The 22581-nt window shown below is 42.6% G+C and overlaps 1 protein-coding gene across 4 annotated transcripts in view; it reads right to left on the bottom strand.

Annotated features, from left to right (window-relative positions):
* USO1 (USO1 vesicle transport factor) overlaps positions 1-22581 on the bottom strand; it is a 448004-nt gene that overhangs the window by 206693 nt on the left and 218730 nt on the right. For 2 of the 4 annotated variants that reach the window (XM_085635255.1, XM_085635264.1), the window contains exons 13-14: positions 8959-9164; positions 1763-1783 (exon numbers count right to left, since the gene is read on the bottom strand). In XM_085635255.1, the coding sequence (XP_085491381.1) occupies positions 1763-1783; positions 8959-9164 (227 nt within the window). The remainder of the gene's footprint in view (positions 1-1762; positions 1784-8958; positions 9165-22581) is intronic. The other 2 variants (XM_085635281.1, XM_085635273.1) reach the window with 1 other exon arrangement.

Raw genomic sequence — 22581 nt, 5'->3', positions numbered from 1 at the left:
ATAAAATACCTATCAGAGTATCCACAAAGTGTTTTTGACATGGTTTGAATATGTAATCCCTTACAGAGCAGATACAGGAGTATAAGAGACCGGAAACACTTATATGGTTACACATATTTGCTGAATTTTCTATAACAGTGTCATTGGTAAACGACAATTTGCCTGGACATTTTGCGCAAGAAGGCAGGACATATTTCATATGCAAGGACAGCGTTCAGCCATTGACAAGAAAAGATTATCAACATCTGCTTGGCTGTCGAAGGGTGTTCTCGAACTCAAGGCTTCTACCAATTCAGTTTTCCACTGGCAACACCCAACGTGAGATCTGCACTGTAATATTAACTAAAAGTACGGCCTAGGGGCAAAACAGCATTCAAAATGGATCACCTTTTCTATTACCCTTCACTCATTTGGAATCCGAGGGACACTAGGAAAGCATGTGTCAAAGAATTTTAATTTGTGGTTCTAGGCACAAGGCTTTGACCATGACCTATTCAAGATTTTTGGCCAGTGTGTTCAATAGGTTTTCAAGAGACTCATGGGCCCTTGATAAAGGAAAACGTAGATACTTCATATTAATATTTTGTGGTTAGTAGTAACTGATCTAAAGTTGAAATTTTTCTTTTGGCATCTCAGAGAATGTCTTCCTCAAACATGCTAACCACACTACTGGAGCAGATTAACAGACAAAGAAGGAGGTGACATTTTGTGATTCCAGCTGAGAAGCCATCCACATAACTTTGGGCCAAGTAGTAGTGGAAAGTGTCTAATTTACCTTCTTTAATAAGCTGCAAGTCATGAATGAAGGAAAATCTCATTCAAATTAAATTTCACTCCACAGGAATGGGAGCTAAAGTCAGACAATGAGGCTGGACCCTAAAGACATGGGACCTGACTTCTAGATGCAGATATAGGTATTGTAGATAGTCAGAGTCCGAACAGCCTAGAGGTGCATGTTCTCTGATGCAATGTAAGTGTGTCACATCTTCTTGTAGTGGGCATATATGTAGAAATCACTGTACCAACCTGTTGCAAAATTCAACAGTACTTGAAACCACGGACAGACAAAATGAATGTGCACAGTTTAACATTCTAAACAAAATAATTTTTTATAAAAAGCATTTTAAACAATAGGTAATCATTTTTACTTTGCATCAAGCACATGCTTGCAGGGGATTTCACTTTTAAAGCAGGTAATGGACCCAAATAAGGTACCATAATACTTTAGACAGATTAAGGAAATAGGAATACTTGAAAGAGTCTTAAAATAGTGTGCTAGAATACCAAAAGTGAGGGCTGAACTTTGCTTCCAAATAAATATTTTTGAAAGTGCTGAAGTTACAAAAAGCCATTGCCAAAGTATTCTGGAATAAAGCAAGTTTCCTTTTAACAAACATCTAAATGATTGTTCAAGAATGTAAAAAGGAATAAGCATAGCTTTCTAGATGAGCCCACCAAGAATAGTAACATGGACCGATTTGAAACCAATGCCAATGCATTCAAACTCCATGCCAGAGTGGAATGCTGCCCTCAGTGGAAAGCAGGAAATGCCAGTCTGATCGGTGAGGCCAACCTTTTGCAAGGGAGTCCCTTTTAACATCCAAAACAGACTTCGCAGGGGGATAAACCAGTAGTAGCGAAACGCAGTGTGAGTAAAATCACATGAAAGCCGTTAAAAATGTGTGAAACCAAAGGCAATAAAAAAAATACCAAACAAAGCCCTTCAAGTGGCAAGAAAACACCTAAGCAGCAAAATACATACCCGTCTGTCGATTTTATCACCCTGCAAATTACATAGCAAAAAGTTCAATTTTAGACATCCACAATTGTGTGATCTTAAAATATTGCACGTAGATAACATGGAACCATGCGCTGATCTCCCTTTCCTGCCCCCAATATTCTGGAAAAGACCAAATGAACTAACCTTTGCAGCATACAATGGAATAGGAGCATGCAATGATAAAAAGGAATTTCCAAATCTGCCATTTAATGTATTATATAGATGCACCAGATAATAATTTATAAGTGTAAGTCCAAATTAATTATTTCAAAGGAGAGTGAAATTGCTACATGCTTGATGAAGCCAAGGTGCAATAAATATGTGTGATAAGACCGCTACCTCGGCCAAGGTGTTATCAAAACCAGATGGGGTAAAGGACAGACGTAGAAATCCCGCACAAAATATTTTTTTAAATATAAATGTTGCTCATGAACAAATTTAATCTATTAGTTGAAGTCTGTGTGAGAAACATCATTACCCCAGAGCGAACGTCTGCCCCATATTAGGCGTGCTATTTAAAGCACAGAAACAAAAAATAAATATTAAAGATGGAATATTTACGCATTAAGACTAACTCCTTCACAGCATGCGTTGCAAAATTCCTGTAATGATTTAAAAAAGACTGTGTACATTCAGAGACAGAGATACGTGTAATCTGGAATTACCTACGCCACATGGTAAAGATTGCTGTTATCAGACTAATAATTACCCAAGCCTAAAACTTTCTATCTTCAAAATTAAAGATAAACATGGGTTAGACATACTCTGACAGAGAAAGGTGTCCTTCTGAGTCATACACTGATCTAATAGACCAGCACTAATGACTTGTTTTCCAGTGTGGTGGATTTGTTCCAGTGTGATGTGATCCCTTAGCCTGTCTACACATTGCAAACTCCTTATGATGATAAACTACTAAACCAATGCCCATCGAACTCAGACTGAGGCAAAGATCTTCAGAATGTCAGCACTCCTACAGGTATCTACTTTAACCTGCTAGATTACTGGCCATTCCAATCATTTTGTTGGGTCCCTGTTTTGGATACAAACTTGATATTTATTTACTGACTAGCGTGAGTATCTATCATCCTGGTTTAACAGAATGGCCCACAGTATTCAGTTTTGACATTGACATTACGCATTCTGTGTGGTGAGGGAAAACCTAACCCCCTAATTTCGGATGATGCCCTCCTCCACCTCGGGATGCAGACGTTATTTGTGATCAGCCAGGCGCCGCCAGTTGCCCTCATCTGCCTTTGCATTCAGGGATATACCCCTGAGGCTTCGGTCAACCATAGAGTCTTTTGGCACAGAACCCAACTCCACTATGATAGTTGAATGACCACATGCCGTGGTGTTGCCGTGAGAACCTGTACCAGCTTTCCTTTGATGGTCGGCAGGAAGGCCTTAAATGACCTGCAACTTCAACTTTAATTATGAGGTTGAATTTACACCGGAGACCAGAATGCTCTGATCTGTATCGCCCCAGAGGACTCCCACAATGCAACAGTGGCACATCTGTCACCACCGTCAGCTTTGGGTGGGGAAAGGAGCGAGGTCTGCTGCTGGTTCAACTGCAAGTAATTCGTTTTCTTTGCATGTCATTAACCTCTTCAGTGCCCATGACGAGCTGGACTCGTCATGGGCCGCGGTTGCGCTGTGCCCATGACGAGTCCAGCTCGTCATAAACCCCGCCCGCTAATGAAACGCCCGGCACAGGGCGGGGAAAGGGCGGGGCACTGAAGGGGTTAAAGCACAGTTAAACACTGTTTCCTAAGTATAATGTACATTAGCTCTAGACATGGCCATCATATCTCATTATGCCAGGCACCAGCAGAGATTATAATTTGCTAGCACCCAAAGCAGCAAACTTTTTAAGCAGCAAGCCCTTTTTGAGCCATTAGCTTACAACATGGTGGGCGCCCCAAGCAGCCTTTATTAGCAGAACACAGTCTAGCATCTCTTCCCGTCACCCGGTACACGTCAGTTCCTCTCCATCCATTGGCATCTGACGTGATACGACACAGAGGGATTGCTGTGTCCACCGCAGAGCAAGGATTTTGAGGGCCGCGGGCATAACCCAACGTAGATTCCAGATAGGTTCCACGCCACAATGACAGAGTTCCAACAAGTGAGTACAAATTACACTTGTTTTTTTGACTATATATAGTACTGAGAGCACGCGGACACGTGCACCATTTAAATACTCTAATTCCATTCCTGCTGTACTCAGGAGTGAGTTGCGGTTTACAGTACCGGCCACCCACATTTGGGAAGGACGACGCACCCTGTGCCAGTCAAATGGTGGTCTCCACGGATATATTTGTTAACTGTTGGCCCTAGAACTCGAATTGCCATTAAAAGTTTCTATTCTGGAAAGCTCCTTGTAAGTTGCATATTCTCCTTCCTCTAGCATTATTTCCCCCAACACTTCTCCAATCAGCCATTCATGTGTTTTCCATTTATCCATCCTCTATTTAGATCCTGCTCAGATTCGGTTGTAGGTAAGCAGAGCTGCCTTCCCTTGTGAGAGCTATTTTTCCCTGCAGACCCACACGTGGAGACCCACTTTCTGCTCTGTCACCACCAAGAGTCGTTAAGGGCTATTCCTATCTGAGCACTAATTGTACCATCTTGGCATAGGTTGTTTGCTGTTCCCTGCATGCTTTACCAATAATTTTTGCTATTGTAATTCACCTCAGGTTGTCTGCCCTACGAACTATTTCACACATTCCTGGTATGATTTAGGGTAGCCCTCACAAGATAGTCAACAGAGTCCTACTAGAGCTACATCTATTTGTGAGTCCATTCAAATATTCCTTTATAATGAAAATGTATTTATTGCATATTTTTCTGTAAGCTTGGGTGATTCCGGTCCCGCACTGTCCTGAGGAGACCATAATTGGAGGCTGAAACGTGTCAACTGTCAGAATACAGAACAACAACATTCATTTAAAATGTTTGTATTTATTTTGAAAACACCAGTGGGGCTTTGACCAAAAAAATCAATGTTGGATCCAGTTAATTTGAACTATGTACAAGTTGGTCGAGCATGAATTATTGGTGGTACCTAAATACGGTTTTTCTATTGTTGCCTAACGAACGACAGATTATCTGTCATTGCGGACACCTTGCTCATCACATTTTTAGCCAGTACAATTATGTAATTACACAAGGCGAGTAGTCATAAATAAAAAGTGGGCTTCTTTTCAAGTTTTCTATACATCCAAGAGCTTTTTTCTATGTTCACAGGTCCAACTACAGTTAAGCGGCCGCAGCTACACACTTCAAAGCCTGTCTGGAGGTGATCCCAACTGATTGTGGTGAGTTGCCTTCAACAGTCAGTGAATCTGTTAGCGAAAAACTAGTATTACCAAACTCCGAAGATAGGCAATGACCACTGTCATCACTATTGTGAATTTGTCGTTCTGAAGGAAGGCATTCAGAGAACAAATGTCTAAGATAGGCCGAAGCCCTTCATCCTTCTTTGACAGAAAGAACTAGTGAAAATAACAACCCACCCCTATTTCTCAGTACAGAATCCTGTGAAGGAGAGTAAAGCTTATACTTCTTGCATGACAATGAGTAGGTGCTTCTCATAGCCGTTCATATGTGGGAGGAAGATGTGACAGGACAGAAAGAAAAGTCAGGGAATAGCCCTGATGGACGATTTGAAAAATCCATCTGATAGATGTTATGGATCGCATATCTGGTGAAAGTACTGCATCCTGCCTCAAAAAGGGCATTTGTGTGACACTAATGGCAAGCTAAATAAGATAGGAAGCTCAGACAATCAGAAGCATCAAGGACAGCAGAAATCACAAATTTGGCTGGTTCTTGACCATACCAGCTAGTAGGAGCAAGTTCTTCGGGAACCACTTCCAAGAACTCACAAGCCATGTCCCAGACTGCGTACTTATACTGGCCCACTAAACAAACAGCATTGACCAACAATCAGTGCAAGGCTACCAAACAAATCATCGACTCGGTTGTCATCTTTGGGTAGTGGCAAACTCTGGTCAGAGTCAGAGCCAAAAACAGAACTACGCCTCAGAGGATGCTCTGAGGTAGTTGAAGGTAGGATCAGACTTAGTTTGTATGGGGACCAGGTGTGGTGTAACGGATTGTAAGTGTCCTCTTTCAGAGGTGAGCCGATGCTGGATTAGAATCAGACATCCAGAGACGGTATCTGATTCTCCTCTGTCAGCAGCAGCACTGCCGTCGATTAAGGCAAGACAGATGCCGTTTCCGGAGCCAGAGAGGAAGTCTGTACCAGAGTCAATGTTGAACCTGTGACAGGTCCAAGGAGTACAGATGGCGCCAAGGATGGCGCAACCTGGGGTAATCTGACTGAGGCCCCTGAAGATCTTAGGGGTCTAAGGCACACCACAGGGATCCGGAAGAGTGCCAAAGATACACAGCAGGACGTCCTTAATGGCAGAGACCTGCTACAGAACTGCTATTGGCTCAGGGAACTGTGGGTGCATCCAGATCAATTTTAGGCTCTGCTCCTCAAACAGATATCGGAAGCGAGACAGACTGCACCTTTACGCCCATCGCAACTTATTTTGTAATAGAGGATGGTGGGATGGGGTAAAGTCCTGCTTTGCTTTCTAATGTTTTCGCTTAGACTTATCGAAGGACTCTGATTGTGAAGACATGGAGCGAGAGCAAGATTTAGACAAGGCAATGACAACTTCCCAAGTTCAGGGACACTCAGATTCGCAGTCCAAGATTGTCTTTGGGTGCATGAGGGTGCACTCATCGTACAACTTGGAGTTGTGCCCCGAACCCAAACACTAAATACACACTTTGTGCATTTCTGAGACAGATATCCGTTTTCTGCAGCCACTGCATGGCTTGAAGACGGTAGTTTTAGGAGAGTACATCATTAACTTGCACACTGGATTTTCTTTTGGGAGTTATCAAAAGACTCTTAAAAAGTGGGAGACAAGCTCAGATTCACATCTGAAGGCACAGAAAGAAAGAAACTGATGTCATTGTGCATAGGTGGCGCTTATATGCAGCTCCTCACCATCATTTCCAGGGCAGCTGCACGGCCCTACCTAGCGGTTTGTGGGAGAACTGCTTAAAAATGTTTTCAGATCCAGCCTGGCGACTGGTGAATATTCTAATGATGAGGAATCTGTAGTTGGAAGCATTCATTAAAAAGGCTGTTATAGTTTAACGGTTCTTAACTGAAAGCAAACTATAATGACTTTGACAGCTTAAAGAACCCCCCCCCCCCTTCAATTTGATGCTCACACTTTCCAAACCAACAAGGCACAAGAGCTGTGGAGACATGGTAAATGGGAAGAGAGGATGAAATCGGACCCAATAGCTGAATGAGGCAATACAAAGAAACAGTAAGGACACAGCATTAAGATGAGTTATAACTATAGGAAATCATGGACATACATATCCAAATTGACACACTGTTAAGAAGCATTATGGTCCTCGTACAACATTGTAAGTGCTCCTCCTCATGTTGCTTACAAAGAGGGTTAAATGGGTATCCAAAGACTTTAATACAGGCTGGCACTGTAGTGGACAGAGGCACAAAGATAGCTTGAGCGATATGCCAAAGCTATAACCCTTCAAAGAACTCAGAGCAGTTTAACTGTGATAAACCCAAAAGGTAGCAGAGCAGCAGTACTCATTTGTTTCTTAAAGGAATCAGGAAAACAAAGTGGGAATTTTGGAAATGGAATAGTTTTCATGCGGTCATGGATGTTGTAGATAAAAATACTTATTTGGGAGTGGAATGTGCTTTTCAAGGAAGTAGTTTTGTGTGAAAAAATAATATTGACATTTGCAACTGCCACACGATAAAGAGGGTATTTAGGGTTAAACACACATAGGTGAAAAAGTTGTGTTATGACGAATCAGGGAGATGCATGTGATAGCAGGAATGTATTAGGTTAAAGATACAGGAAGAAGGAACATAGTTAAATATTTTGTCTTTGAGAGCCAGTCTCCAATAAATGCTTTGAATTGCAATAGGAATGGTACTTAACAATGACTGTCAGGTGGGTGATTACATATAAAAAGTATCCTGAGACAGACATGGTGAGTAGTGGAACACAGCAGGGACACTACAATTATCTTTAGAGAATATCCGGCAAACATACTCATAACCTGTGTGCAGTCTCGTTTATAGGACTGCAAGGTTTTCAGAGAAGATAAGCTGCGAGAGCCAACTAACCTCTTAGAAACTAGGTGGTGAGTTTTTATAGTATGTCTGAGCTGTGAGGAGGTTTTGACTTGAAGGTGAACAGGGAAAGTCACCCATAGGAAGGGACAGAGCCTTGAGGACTGACAAGTTGGCTTTAAAAGAGGTTGTGGTTGGCTGTGCAAATGGGGCCAGTCAAGAGAGGATGTGTCCAGTCAAAGTGAAAACAGGAGTGTGAAATGCCAACTGTGGTTTTGAACACAAAGTTAAGAAGTCTGTACAAGGCCAAATACTTGGCGAGGAGATGGTGGCACTGGTGTCTAGGAGGGGAGTATAAGCCTAATTAGATTCAACAGTGTTTTTGTGAGAAATCTAATGATTCTTTTAAGGTTGGGGAGGAGTACTGCAAGAGCCTCAAACGTATGATGCAATGATCCAGTTAACCCATCACCAGAGAATGTATTAGTGACTTGAGAATGCAGATGAAGGCATGAACATTTTTGTGTTTACAGTAATAACACAGTAGCTGAGGCAAAGGAGGACATAAACGACTCCCGGATAATGGTAAAACTGATCTGTTCACAGAGGTCCACAACTAAAGGGGGAGTTACAGTATCTGGGGAAAGAAAGTAAGGGGTCCCGGAGATGTGGAAGCAGATGATTTAAGAATAAGCTGGGCATTAAGAGGCAGGGAGCCATCTGGTGTATACTGTCTGTGAGACAGACTTCTGTCTGAGGTTGGGGTGTAAGTGAGAGAAAGCAGCAAAGCTGTCCTCTTTGTACAGGTGCAAACAGAAAATGTCAAAGGAAGTGGAGTAGAGGGGGAAAATTGTTGTATTAGTCCATAAAAATGTCCTAGGATAGAAGGGTAATAAAATACTCGTACTGCTATGCTTCTATGAGCAGAATTCCTCCCCTACCACACACACAGTTTTACAGAGATAAGGAAGATAAGAAGAATTCCATTGTATGCAGAAACTTAATAAAAATCTTAAGTGTGAATCTGTACCTGTGAAAGGATGTTGGTACACTGCTGAAGTAAAGACACTGGAGGGTTTCCAATGCTAGTAGCAAGTTGAACTCTCAGCAATTGCTCCTTTTGTGTAGAATTTTCCTGTAGGGCATGAGCAAGTGCCACTGCAGCGCACCAATTGGAGAGCGAGTCAGTAGAAAACAGACCTCCACAGAGCAGCTGGCCAGCAGAAACTGAATTTGCTAGAAAAAAAAACAGTAATGGCTTAGTGTGAGCTGCTCATCTATATTCCCACATACTGCCGAGCATTCTCCTATGTAGATAAGGGCACTGAAGCATTATTTGTACAACATGGGAAAAACGATTTTTGATTCGAAACCAGGCTTTTATGGATTGATCTGGGCATGTACACGTGTACTTCTCCACCAATCAGATTCTTTTCTCTTGTTTCAAACCGACTATATAAAAACAAAGATCAGAGTGTGTGGATGGCAGGTGATTGAGCAGGAGAAATAAAGCAAAAGAACTAGACTACATAATACTGACCGCAGATGAGTAATAAGCAGTAACTTCTACAATGCCATAAACCCTCTACTTTAAACCTATGGGAATGTTTCCAAAATTTCAGAACCAAAGGGGATGTGGCAAAGAAAACCCTACTGATGCTTAGTTTATTAATATTCTTCATTATAATCTGTTTGGGGGTCATAAAGACTGCAGTATAGAATCTACCAGAAAGCACTGGTGACAATAAGGTTCTAAAAGGTCCTCTCATCTTTCGAGGGACGATTATGTAAGAAAATAAGAAAGCACATGTAGTTGAGTGCAAGTCCAAGAGAACGTTCAGTAAAGATTAAAAGATGAATGCTGCTGAGAACATTATTTCAATACATAATACTATAGAGACAGACAAACGGGAGAAAATGATGCACACCTATCATAGTGGAGGTCACCAAGATGAGGAACCCACTCTTGTGCATCACAAAAACTAAATGTTCTGAATAGAAAACAGAATGAACCCCAAAGGAAAAGGCCAACCATTGCCTGTTGTCTGGCTAATATAGCTACACAATAATGTATAATAAAGGCATATCGGGTGGACAAACTAGCTGCTTAGTATATGCAAGCCAGTGGAATATTTCCCAAATAACCATGGTAGCTGCATTTTTGCAAGTAGAGTGCACGCACGCTGGGGATAAAAGGGAGGGCTCTTTTAGCTTTTTGATAGCAAGTCTGGATACACATGACTATCCATCTGGCGATGACCGCTTTGGAGATTTTAGCTTTATGATAGCAGGTCTAGATGCACATGGACTATCCAGCTGGCGGATTCCCACTTTCGAGATGTCCCTGTTAAGGTTTAGCAAAGGCTATGAACAACTGGTCAGCTTTGTGAAAGGGCTTGGTCCCGTCAATGCAGTAGCAGCCCTCAAAAAATCATAAAAATGTTACTAGGCCTGCAGGTCGAGTAACTTCAGTAATCTACTCGACCTAACTGTAATGTGTGATCATTGGCAAATATTTTATTTTACAATGTTGCCTTTTTCTTCATTTTCACGAGTGCAGCTTCAAATATGCGAGTTCAGCATTTCTGCTGTACAAAACGAAACCTTGGTTTGATTAAATAGACTAAACGTTTGCTCCATGTGTAATAAGAATGTAGCCCACATATAGGGTACACATGAACCCCTGACCTACCTCTCAGTTTACTAATGGCATTGCCAAAAGTCAGTACATTTCAAAGAAATGGCCAAAAACCTTCCCACTACCTTGCAGCTTTACGGATCAAATTATAGTGTGTATTAACAATAATCTGTGATAATTGGGTCTCAGAAAACATATGTATCATTTGCATGTCTCCAAATAAAGTGTTCTGATTTGTTTCTCATCCTATTAAAATATATTTTTCAGCATACAGACGTACAAAAACGGGCTTCCATAACTACTGAAATATATTATGATTTGTTTGTACAGTTGACTTATTAGCTATTTAAATATGTGTTAGGAAAAATCTGATACCCTACAACCTTTATTTCACACTTCCTACAGCAGGTTAGACAGATCCCTGTACAAAATCCTGGAACTCTGCAGTAAGAGAAGGAAAAGTAATTGTAAACTGGCTTCTATCTTTGAAAACCGAGCCAATGTGACAAGATAAAAACAAGATTTAAAGGCATCTTTATTGCTCCTTCACTTTCTGACTGAACCAAACCCATGTTCTTTGCCATCCCGAATACTTCAATCTTCCCGAGAGCCTGGTCGGTGTCCAAAGAAAAGTCTTGAAATTTAAATGCATTTAATTATTGGAGGAATCAAGATTATCTTCTGAAATTTGGAAACCCTCTGTGTTGAGGAATCAAATGATTCTGACTAGTTACTATATACAACCATATTTAGCCAATGTGTATAATCTGCGCCACAGGTTCGTGTTGACCCGTTTTCGGTTGGATATCTTCCACTGTTTAATTCGTTTTCCTACTATTAACAACTGGTCACCTGACCTGGGGAATTGCCCGTGTGAGGATACCTCACCAGAGAACACCATGCATACTGTGCTTTTCTGGAAAAAAAATTCAGGGCTGAGAAAGAAATTCATCAAACCGTTGTTATTACAGCTGGGTTTTACACAATGTCGCCCAGCTTATATTTATCTGCAAATGCTACCGAACGTATACACTTGTGTAGTAATGTCACAATTTCTGCTGGCCATTATTAATTCCAGGAAGCAGCTGTAAATAGAAATGGAGTGATCACGCAGTTGACAACTGCTTTTATATACATGTTTTTATATAGAATAACTTTTTGTACTTTTTAAACTTGTATTTTCTTTTTTAGGTCAAGCCTAGAGCAGTGCGTGTGCTGCTGCTCGACTTTTAGTAAGGGGCTGTTCAAAGTGCTACACTGTGGCCTAGAGTTTGCGTGCATGTGCCCAGGCACGCGCTTACGAGCAGAGGCGCCATATGGCTTTCCTCTCTCGTCATGGGTCATCAACTTTCAAGATACGAGAGCTTTCTTTCACATTCCTGAAGTCGATAGCTTCCTTTTTGCTCTTTGTTACTATAACTGTCCACAAGGTGGTGGTGTTCCCACATTGTATATGGAAGCTACTTAATATAGACAACATAGAAGTTAATACGGCATAGTGTTGCTTCCTGGCCAGTATTGTATGGACACTGCTGGTGTTTGTATGTCACGACCGTTTAAAAAAACAAGCATTGGCATAGCCAATAGGTCTTGCATTTGGGACCTTATAAGTGTTTAGCCATGCAACAGTTGGTGTTGTTGCACCAAGGATATTCTGCTGCATAACTAAATACTTATACGGTCCAAAAAGCGAGACCTATTGGCTATGCCAATGCTCGTTAAACTTTGTCATGGATGTATTTTTGTAGCTTGTATTTTGGTTTTTAAACTTTGTCATGGATGTATTTTTTTTTAGCTTTTGTGATTCACTTTGTAATTTCGAATAAAGCTTATTAAGATTGATTGATATTTTCCATTACCTTCCCCAGTTAGATGAGGATTATGAATAACATACTATCTCACCAGCTGTGCATTCTCTGAACTGACCTGGTAAAAGCCCAACAAAAATCCTGCCTCTCCTCCATTTTGTTTTGGCATTCAAGTCAGTTGTTTCATCATCAATATTCAATCTCTCTCTGTGCTTTGCTCTGGGCATCGGTGCTGTCCATTTCTTCTTTGATGATCCACAACCTGGAGGTTAGAACCTCGGTTCCAAACCAAACAATGGAAAACAGAATTTGAAGATGGTGCTCATGTACTGTGGCATTGTGGGGGCTTATGTTCAAAGTCATGGGGGTTAGCCCTGACCAGCTTGTCAACGCTCAAAAAGCTTATAAAAAAAACATTTAAAAAAAAGAAGAAAAGATTCACGCTAAAAAATCCAAGAACATTGTAAGGTCAATAAGGAGAGATATCTACAGCTTTTTTTTCAAAGGTTGCTCACTGCCCCAGCTCAAAATTATTTAGACACAATTTAAAACTAAAATTTTACACTTCTAATTTATGGAGTTGGAACATTAAGGCTCTATTTTACTCAGAGAAGCACTCATTCTTCTAAAGGACTCATTAGGCATTCCTAATTCATCAACAAAGAATAAGTTACTTACTTTCGGTAACACCTTTTCTGGTGGATACAGTATCTACCTGCAAATTCCTCACCATTTCTTTTTCTTTTTAGAATATTCCATACGCAAGCTTGGACAGGATATTTTTCCATAGCTCTCCCATGCCGCTAGGAGGAACCAACTCCACCACGATTCTGTACTCTGCACTGTGCAACGTTCACTGGAGCCATAAAGCACTCCTGTCAATGTAATGATGTAAGTTTTCATCCACTTTTTGAAAGTGCCTTTGAGGTGAACAGATAAAACATCAAAAACTAAGTGCAGTTTTCATTGCAGTAACAATACATTAAAATGGATGAACAGGACTGTTTGGTATTTTCAGACATGCACTAGGGAAGATGGGTGGGTCAGTGAGGAATCTGCAGGTAGATACTGCCTACACCAGATAAAGCATCACTGAAGGGAAGTAAATCGTTCTTCGGATGAATACATCTACCTGCAGAGTATTTACCTTTTCAATAGAATCCTCCAGCAGTCCCACAACCGAAGGTGTGTGAATGCCTGTTCATACGAAAAAATCCATCTCCACATTTCAGAATACAAACAATAATGTTTTTGCAAAAGTGTAAAGGGAAGACCAATTCGCTACAGATATCTGCCTCAGGTACTCTCGACATTGCAGAAGCAGAAGATTTTGCTACCATGGAATGAGCATGAATATCTTTTGGAGCTTCTTTTTGAGCCACAGCATAGCAGATATTGATGTATACTAGGATTCATCTGGAGAGAGTCCGTTTGTGCTCTGCCTTGTCTTTTATCTTTCCAATTTACCCTACAAAGAGCTGATCATCCAGTCTGAATTTACGTTCTATATCTAAGTAGAAGGTTACAGCTCTTTTGGGTCTGAGTCAGTGAAGTCTTTCCTCCTCTTCAGTAGGACGCGGAGGAGGGCAAAATGTGAAAAGTGTGATGGATTGACATAAGTGAAAGAGAGCGACCGCTTTTGGCAAGAAGACAGCCCTGGTTCCCAACTCAAACTTGTCACGGAAGAAGGAGGTGAATGGAGGTTTTATGCTGAAGGCTTGAAGTTCACTAACCAGCCTTGCAGACATGATGGCTACCACTAAAATTGGTTTAAAAGTAAGTAGCTGTAAAGGACTACTCTGAAGGTGTTCAAACAGTGAACACATGAGATAAGTAAGAACTAAATTATGATAAAATTGAGGTATAATAAAGGATGAGAAAGGAAATTTGTTTGTAAGTCCCTTAATGAATCACAAGACAATAGGAGGTTTAGTGGAAAAATATGAAAGCTGAAAGGGCAGTTAAATGACCTTTAACTGCAGCATCTGCGCAACCGTGCCGGGGTAAAGACCAAGCAAAAGGAAGCATATCACATAGATGAGTTTTAAGAGGATCTAAGAAATTGTCCTTATGCCATGTACCAAATTTAGCACATCTGCTAGCATAAATGGATTTGGTGGAGTGTCTTCTGGAAGATAACATAACATCCAACACTTCAGCAGGAGTGAAAAGGAACTCAAACTGCCCCATTCAATCTGCAAGCATGTAAGTGGAGACTTTGGAGGTGGGGTGCAGAACTTGCCCCAGCATCGGTGAGAGAAGGTCTGCCCTGTGAGGGAAACTGAGCAGAGGTAACAGGAAGATATGAAAGATCTGCATAACACATCCTTTGTGGTCAGTCTGTGGCTTTTATTATTACTTTGGTCTGCTCAAGATGAACCTTTCTCAACGCCCGAGGAAACAATGGTTTGGGGGAAAAAACACATAGAAAAGTCGCAAGCTCCAGCTCAATCAAAATGCGTGGCCCATTGCAACCTGTTTTGTAAACTGGAGGGTTTAGAATATGTGGGGCAGAGTGCATTCTCCTGAGTGGCAAACAGCTCTGAGTAATCCCCCATCGCTGGAATATGTTTTCTACTACTTCTAAAATGTGATCACTAAAGATCTGCAAAGTAAAGACGCCTGAGACGGTCTGCGCATAAGTTGAGCCCAAGACCAGTGTTGTAGAGCTTTTCTTTAGAGAAGAAACAACCCTACACCCCTTTGCTTGTTGATGTACCACATCGAGGTTGTGTTGTCTGTCAAGATCTGGACAGACTGACTGCGAAGGAAAGGGAGTAAGACCTTGAGAGCTAGACGTAATGCCTGCAATTCCAATTGACTGATGTGTAAACTCTGTTCTTCTGGAGATCAGCGGCCTCCGATTCTCCAGTTCTGCAAGCAGGGCTCCCCACCCCAGAGTGGAGGCATCTGTGAAAATTGTTGCCACCGGAGGTAGCGGCGTAAACTGCCATCCTTGAGAAAGGTTGCTCTCCATCCCCCAGCACTGCAGATCCACTGCAGTGTTTCTGGAAATCGTGATAGATATCCTGGTAGATCTCAGTTGTTTTGGACCTACTGCCTACAGGGGTACCACTGGAGGGCCCTCATGTGCCAGCGTGCATGAGTGACCAGCAGTTTGCTGGAGGCTTGCAGACAGACCAGGCATAGGACCTTCAAGACTGGTATGACCTCTCCATCCTGAAACATCAGAATCCTAGACTGAATGTCGTGAATCCACTGAGAAGGATAAAAGACTGAATTCACAGTAGTGTCTCTATATAACAGGATGCACTGAGAGGGCACCAGGTGAGATTTGGGCCTGTTAATGGAAAAGCCCTGGTCTACAGCCGAGTTGTTAGACAATCCCCGATATCTGGCTTTGATGAGCCAATTGTCCAGGTAAAGGGACCTTCCGAGTTTGGCCGCTGCAACAGCCACCACCTTAGTGAAGACTCGAGGAGCAGACGTGAGGTCAAACGGAAGGACTGCAAACTGTGTTGGGATCCTACCGTAAAGTGAAGATACTTCCTGTCCGACTGCAGGATAGGAATGTGGAACTAAGCATCCTGCAGGTCGACAGATACCACCCAGTCTTCCGCTTCCAGTGCAAGAAGGACCTGAGCTAGGGATAGCATTTTCAAATTTTCCTATTTGAGGAACCAGTTCAGCATCCTGAGGTCTAGGATTGGGCGGAAACAGCCACCTTTTTTTGAGATCAGAAAATACCAGGAGTATCATCCATCACCTCAATTCCTGCTGAGCAACCAACTCCACGGCACCTTTTAAGAGAAGGGATTGGACCTCGTTCCGGAGGAGCTGTAGATGCTTTTGAGGCAGTGGGTGTGGCTGGAGGGAAGAGCAAGCTATACCCCTTTTCCACAATTTGTAATACCTGGAGGTCCGATGTTTTGGACCTCCATCAATGGGGCAAGTAGGATACCTGTCCTCTCACTGGTAAATTATTTTCTAAGGGAAAACCTGGGCTTCTTTCCTGCACTGGCTGAGGAAGAACCGGAAAAGGGAGAGGCGAAGGGAAGTGGCAAAGCTGTTTGTGCTCCTCTAGCTCATTCTTTGCAGCTTTTATAGAGGGGGTTTGACCACAGCTGCACAACTGAAAATTGTTGATGTCCTCGAAATGAAAATCCACTGCTAATGCCTTGAGCTCCTCTAAATTGTCTACAGTTTTTAGGCTGTGATTGTATGCCAAGGGAGCAGGCTGTCCCTTTACTGTCTCTGAATCACTCCAGTGCAAAATCCATTTTTATCCCAAATAGGTGTAACCCATCAAAGAATAAGTCCATGAGTGAATTTTGCCATCAGGGGAAAAACCTACGTTTCTGAGCCAAGCATGACAGCGGGCTAAAACTGAAGTGCCCAAAGATCTTGCTACAGAGTCAGCTGTTTCAAGTCCTGATTAAATGACTTGAGAAGCTGCTACCTGCCAATCATTAATATGTTCTGTAAAGTGAGCTTGTATGTCTGTTACCAGTTTTGGAATGACCTCATGTGCCCAAACTAGCAAAGCATGAATGTAATGTCCTAGGACAAAGGTAGAATTTATTGATTTTATGGCCATACAGGCAGAAGAGAAGATCTTTTTTACAAATTGCTTCACCCTTTTAGATTCTCTGTCCAAAGGTGTGGTTGGAATAGAGCCAGGGATTAATTATGAGGTGCAAGAGACTTGTATTATCAAACTTTCTGGAGAAGGAGGACTAGACAGAAAGAGTGGATCTCCTGGCACAGGCTTTTAGCGTCTTGCTATTGTTCTCGAGACTGCTGTGGCTGTTTTTGGCAGTTCCCAAATTGCTAGGATGGATTCTGTGGAGTTCTCAGTAAAGGGAAGGAGAGGTTCATATGTTTAATGGAGTAAAGGGTAGGAAAACGGCTAGGGCGGTCGACCTCGAATCTGGGGAACTGGGTTCGAGTCTCGGCAATGACGCTAAACATCCTGTGTTTCTGGGCAAATCACTTAATCTCCCCATGCCTAACAAAAAAATGAATGTGTACTCATGTAATGCAACTGGTGCTATGTAAAGCACTGTGATACCCGATTCAGGTCAAGTTCACGCTATATAAAACTCTGTAAAAAAAATAAAAGGTTCATAGGTTTATGGCGTGTAGGACCTCAGTCAATATGTTAGGTTTTACCTTAGTAGATAGGAGAAGTAAATCTAATATCTCTGCTGCCCTGCAAATCACTGAATGGTATGAAGACACCTCTGGAGGTGGAATACCGATAGAGGATAGTAGTTCCCACTCCGGGGATGTGTCTAGACCATTAGCCTCTCTGAACCCGCCAAAGTATGGGTCGAAAGAGAAGAGTTAACCAACATCTCCCTCCTGTTCCCGAGGATCATCACTGCTGCTGTTCTGAAAATCTCTGTGCTTGTCTCCGAGAATGGTGTACTGGTAAAGAATCAACCAGGTGAGTGGGTTCTAGATCAGGCATTGGTGAAGGTTGATGTTCGCGGAGGTGTCGATAGCGGCGCCGAAAGAGCTGGTTGTGGAATCGGTGAAGTCGCTTGCGGTGCCAGTGACACTACTCCAGGGGAGGATGGCAGAACCAGTGCCACAGTTTTCAATGCAGATGCCGGAGTCGGCCAGTTTAGCTTAGCCAATGGCACAATGGTGCCTGTTAGGAAGTCACTGAGACTCCTCCCAAAGACTAGGCCAAAGGACCCAGTATACCTAATGGCATAAGGAGAACTATCGAAAAGTTTCCAGTCGAAGTTGGCGGATGGAATATTCCAAAAAAGGAGAGACATTTTCAGTTAGATGTATCTATCAGAATAAGGACTTACAAACTTATGTTATGATTTTCAAGACATCTGGCCAGCAGTCAAGAAACCTGCTTAACAGTTCCACGATGCCCCTTTTGCAAAAGTGATCTCTAGAGCCTCACAGAAGTTTATTTAATATCCTGTAAGTTGTAAGCCTCGTTTCATTGCAAGATGGCTATTCATGAGTCTAGAGGAAAGAACTGAACTGTACAAAAGGCTGCACCCATCCAGCAACTGCAGGCTATTGTGGATAATTTTTTGATGTGTGATTTCAAGCAAGACGGCTTATCCTGTAATCTTTTTCAGATGGGACTAATTGATACAACTTGCTGAGGTTAATAAAATAGAGACATTATTTATTTCAGTAAACTTGCTTTCAGAAACCGTCTAAGGAAAATCCCATTTGGAATTATTGGTTTGAAACTTAAGGAAGTTGTAAATTTCTTGAAGATCTTCAGATTATTCCTAGATATATAACAGCAGGTTTTAAACATGGTAAAATGTTAACCACCAGTGGATGGAATAGCACCAACAGGCTGTGTAGCACAGGTTACTGAACCGTTTTGTTGCATTCAAAAACATGTAAAAGAAGCTTAGAACAATTTTAACATTACACTACACCCTCGCAGATACATTCAGACTACTTTCCACTTATTAAATACATAGGCCACTTTGAGACCTGAATTGTCCTTTATAATTAACCACAAGAGTTTGTTGAAAAACAAAATAAACTCTCAGCTTTAGTCAAGATGGTACAAGATGCGCATAAACTACCGGGGGATAATATAAGAAAGATGAATTTCATTGAAGATTTGGGCTAACATGCCTTTTTATTAAAATCTTCAATGCCCCTCCAAAAGCAGTATCACCTATAATAACTGCAGTAAGGATTAACAACATTATGTCTATAGAATTATTGCCTAAGCCATTGATATACCGCACGCTGCCTAATATATGCTGCTCTTCAGACAACAAAGTATGTATTTTGTTTTGCTGATGGAGCGAGTGCCAGTAATTAAAAATAATAACAATAAAATAAAAGTTGATATGTTTGGGAATACTGTACCACAGGTGAGCTGTACATGGCCTGGGTTTGTCTGTTTGTACCGGTTTAATGAACAGTTCTTTGGTACCCAATAAGCAAGGAAAATCACTTTTGATTAATTTTTGTTTTCATTAAATGTCCTTAGAAAAGGTGAAGCATTAACTGTTTCACTGGTTACTGAGCGCAACTCTTCTTCAGTGGCTTTTCATTTACATCCATTTTGAGACTACCTCTCTTACACAGTATGCAGCCTTGTAATTGCTGCAGGTAGTGTGACCAGATTAGTTATGGTCCGTGGGCAAGACTCTCTAGTATTGTTCCTGGTGTACTGCATTGAAATGATATTGGGACGTCGACGTGGAATGCTGGGGAAGAAAAGTTCCGTGGAATGCTGGCGCAGGGGATATTCACAAGGTGAGGAATCCACTGGCAGATGTATCCATCAGAATGTGCCACTATTGGAAGAATATGCGTTTGCACCCACCTTAACTCTAAAACGCTAGAACAACCTGCCAACTTCACTTAGGACAGAATCTTCCACCAATCAGAGTTTCAATGGCTTGATCAATACCTAACTTTCCTCATGATGGAAACTGGCACCACAGTACGCAGACATTATGGAGTTGGGCGCACTGTGTAAATATCTTACTTGTGCATGGGAAATCTACGGGTTTTGACGAACATGCAACTTACGAGTTGGGAAAGATCTGTGTCTGCCTCTGGTTTAAATATGCCTAATTGTTAAAAAATAGATAAGTTGAGGAATTTTAAGGGAATTTAAATATTTCGATCCACAGTCATTCATTACTTATTAGTTCAGATAAATTCCACGGACCATGTCGGCCAATGTATTAAGAAACTGATAAAACATCATTTGCAAGAGACATGAGGGTGGAGTGTACTAATCTGGCAATCAACAGAAAAGCATACATGATTGCAGATAGAATCACGGGTGATAGGTTTTCTGTTCTGCTTGTCTTCAGGAGGAATAATGGGTCCTTGATGCAATGTTAAGCTAAGGTGCTTCAAAGACTGAATCTACTTGTGGGCACTTTTAATATGGCTAAGAAGGTCAGTGCTGAAAGGGAACAAGAAATCTTAAGAGCTTAATGTCAGCAAGCTCAAACCACCCCAAGGGAACCTGTGTGACCAGGGCTACAAGTAAGTCTGCCAGGATTGAGTCTGCTTGATGTGGTAAGCTTGCATTATTCCCAACATCTCCTTACTGATGTTGTGGGAGCCCTCTGGCTGCCTGTTTCCAGACATGCATGAACATGTGGAGGAGTGTGGCTCAATGGTTAGAGCGGCAGACCCTGAAGCAGAGTTCTGGCCAGGGACCAGGGTTCGATTCCTGCCTCGGCGGGGCTCGGGCTCAATTTCCTCGGACCTGTCTATTCTCGCCTCGGTGCCTATTCTAATCACGGGCCCCATGCTGCAACTCTGGGCAATAGCTTGCTTAGCCTCCACACCGGCCCCAACAGCGCTAAGGATGCCTGGCTTCACCCTGGGGGTGCCCAGGAGTGGACACATCACAGGGAAAGCCAGGAGGGGTTCCACAGCGGTATGAGTATCAGCGCCAGGACCGCATAGGCAACACCGCAAGGTGGCCGTCTGGTGACAGTGCGCTCTATAAGTACATTTACATTTACATGTAGGATTTTCACTCTTCGCCCTGTGCCCCAAGTAAGTGAACACCTAGAATAATCTCTCTGGTGTTATGGTTTCAAAAATTATATTAACTTATTTTGCTGAGCACCAAAACATTTTTAACAGCTGAAAAATTGTATTTTGCACACGAAGAACTCCTACCTGATCTTCTGCACACAAGCGCGTAGCCCTTCCGGTTACTCCCCGGTCCACCACGGGTCCTTGTCCCGATTGAGTGGAGCGAGTCGACTTCCGGTATAGGGTCAGCGCTCTAGTCGCTCCTCCCCTTACGCCATAAAACCTGATGCAGGGCGAAGCGCGCAGCGGATGCGCGCAGCGGGCGCGCCGGCGGCGCGCCTGAGGCGCGCCAAAGGCAAGCCCGTCTGCGCCCGTCCGCGGCCGAACGGGCTCAGGGCTCAGGAACTCTGGGCTAGACACCGGAAATCCTGCTACATACTCGAGAGAAAACTTGTTTGCTATCAGGGCTTACTCTAATAGGTGCTGTGTCCACCCTATGTCCCTGGACGCCCCCAAGAACAAATGTCCGCACTGTGGATACATCCTTGCCCCTATGCCCAATACCTTGCCCCCCGCAAGTAAACAACTGAACATGGCCCTGCTGAATTGCAGATCCTTGCCAAAGCATGCCACTGAAATCTCCATACTACTACACGAGTCAGACTTAGACATCATATTTCTTACAGAGACCTGGCTTTCACCTAGCTCGGATCCCGACGTGATTCAAGCAATCCCCCCGGGTTACAGGATCCAACGCCTAGATAGAATAGGCAGCAGAGGTGGAGGAATCGCCATTATCTATAAAGACCGGCTAGTCTGCCGTCTTCTAGATAGCCCTCTGCTGGACTGCGAAAATGTTCAATTCTCTGTACAATTGACCCCCTCAGTCACTTTCTCCGGGATCCTTATATATCGTCCACCAGGAACCCCTGGAAAATTCTGCAGCTCGCTACTTGAAACTACACTAAATCTTGCCAGTACTTCGTCCAACTTCACCGTGCTTGGAGACCTCAACCTACACCTGGATGAGCTCTCTAATAAAGTAACATCTGACCTTATGCACGACCTCGCAGCCTATCAGCTCCATCTGAAAAACCATCATGCTACACACTTGAAGGGCCACCTCCTTGACCCCATTTTTTCCAATATCAAAGAGCTAGAGGGATTAGACCCCATCCCCCTTCCTTGGTCAGATCACTTTCTGATCCCTTTTAAATGGCACCTTCCCCACATACATATTCCCCTGCGGTCGTCACGAACCTGGGCGCGACACTGGTCCAGACTCAATATCAAGAACTGGACCTATGAACTGGAACGGACCATTCCTAGTCCTGACCCGAACCCAGTAGCTGCAAACAGAAAGTTTCATTCATGGATTGAAAACTCGCTTAATACAGTACTTCCCTATAAAAACAGTCTACAAAAAAGCGGTCCTAATAAATGTCCCTGGTTCACTACTAGCCTCCGTAATCAAAAACAACAATGTAAAAGATTAGAACGAGCCTGGAGGAAAGACTACTCAAGTGAGAAAAAAGCTGCCTATAGAGCATCGATTGCCTCTTATAAAGCAGAAATCAGAGCAACACAGGCGGCCTACTTTGAGGAAACAATTCAAGACTCCTCCAACTCTTCCAAAGAAATCTTTTGCATCATAAAAAAACTCACACATATCCCAGATCCCCCTCAGACGATTGACCCCACTGGTAACCACTGTGAGGACCTGGCAGATTTC

Source organism: Triturus cristatus, chromosome 2_1 (genome assembly GCF_964204655.1).
Source record: "Triturus cristatus chromosome 2_1, aTriCri1.1, whole genome shotgun sequence".
NCBI classification, from domain to species: domain Eukaryota; kingdom Metazoa; phylum Chordata; class Amphibia; order Caudata; family Salamandridae; genus Triturus; species Triturus cristatus.
This window is presented reverse-complemented; position numbering and strand designations above follow the sequence as displayed.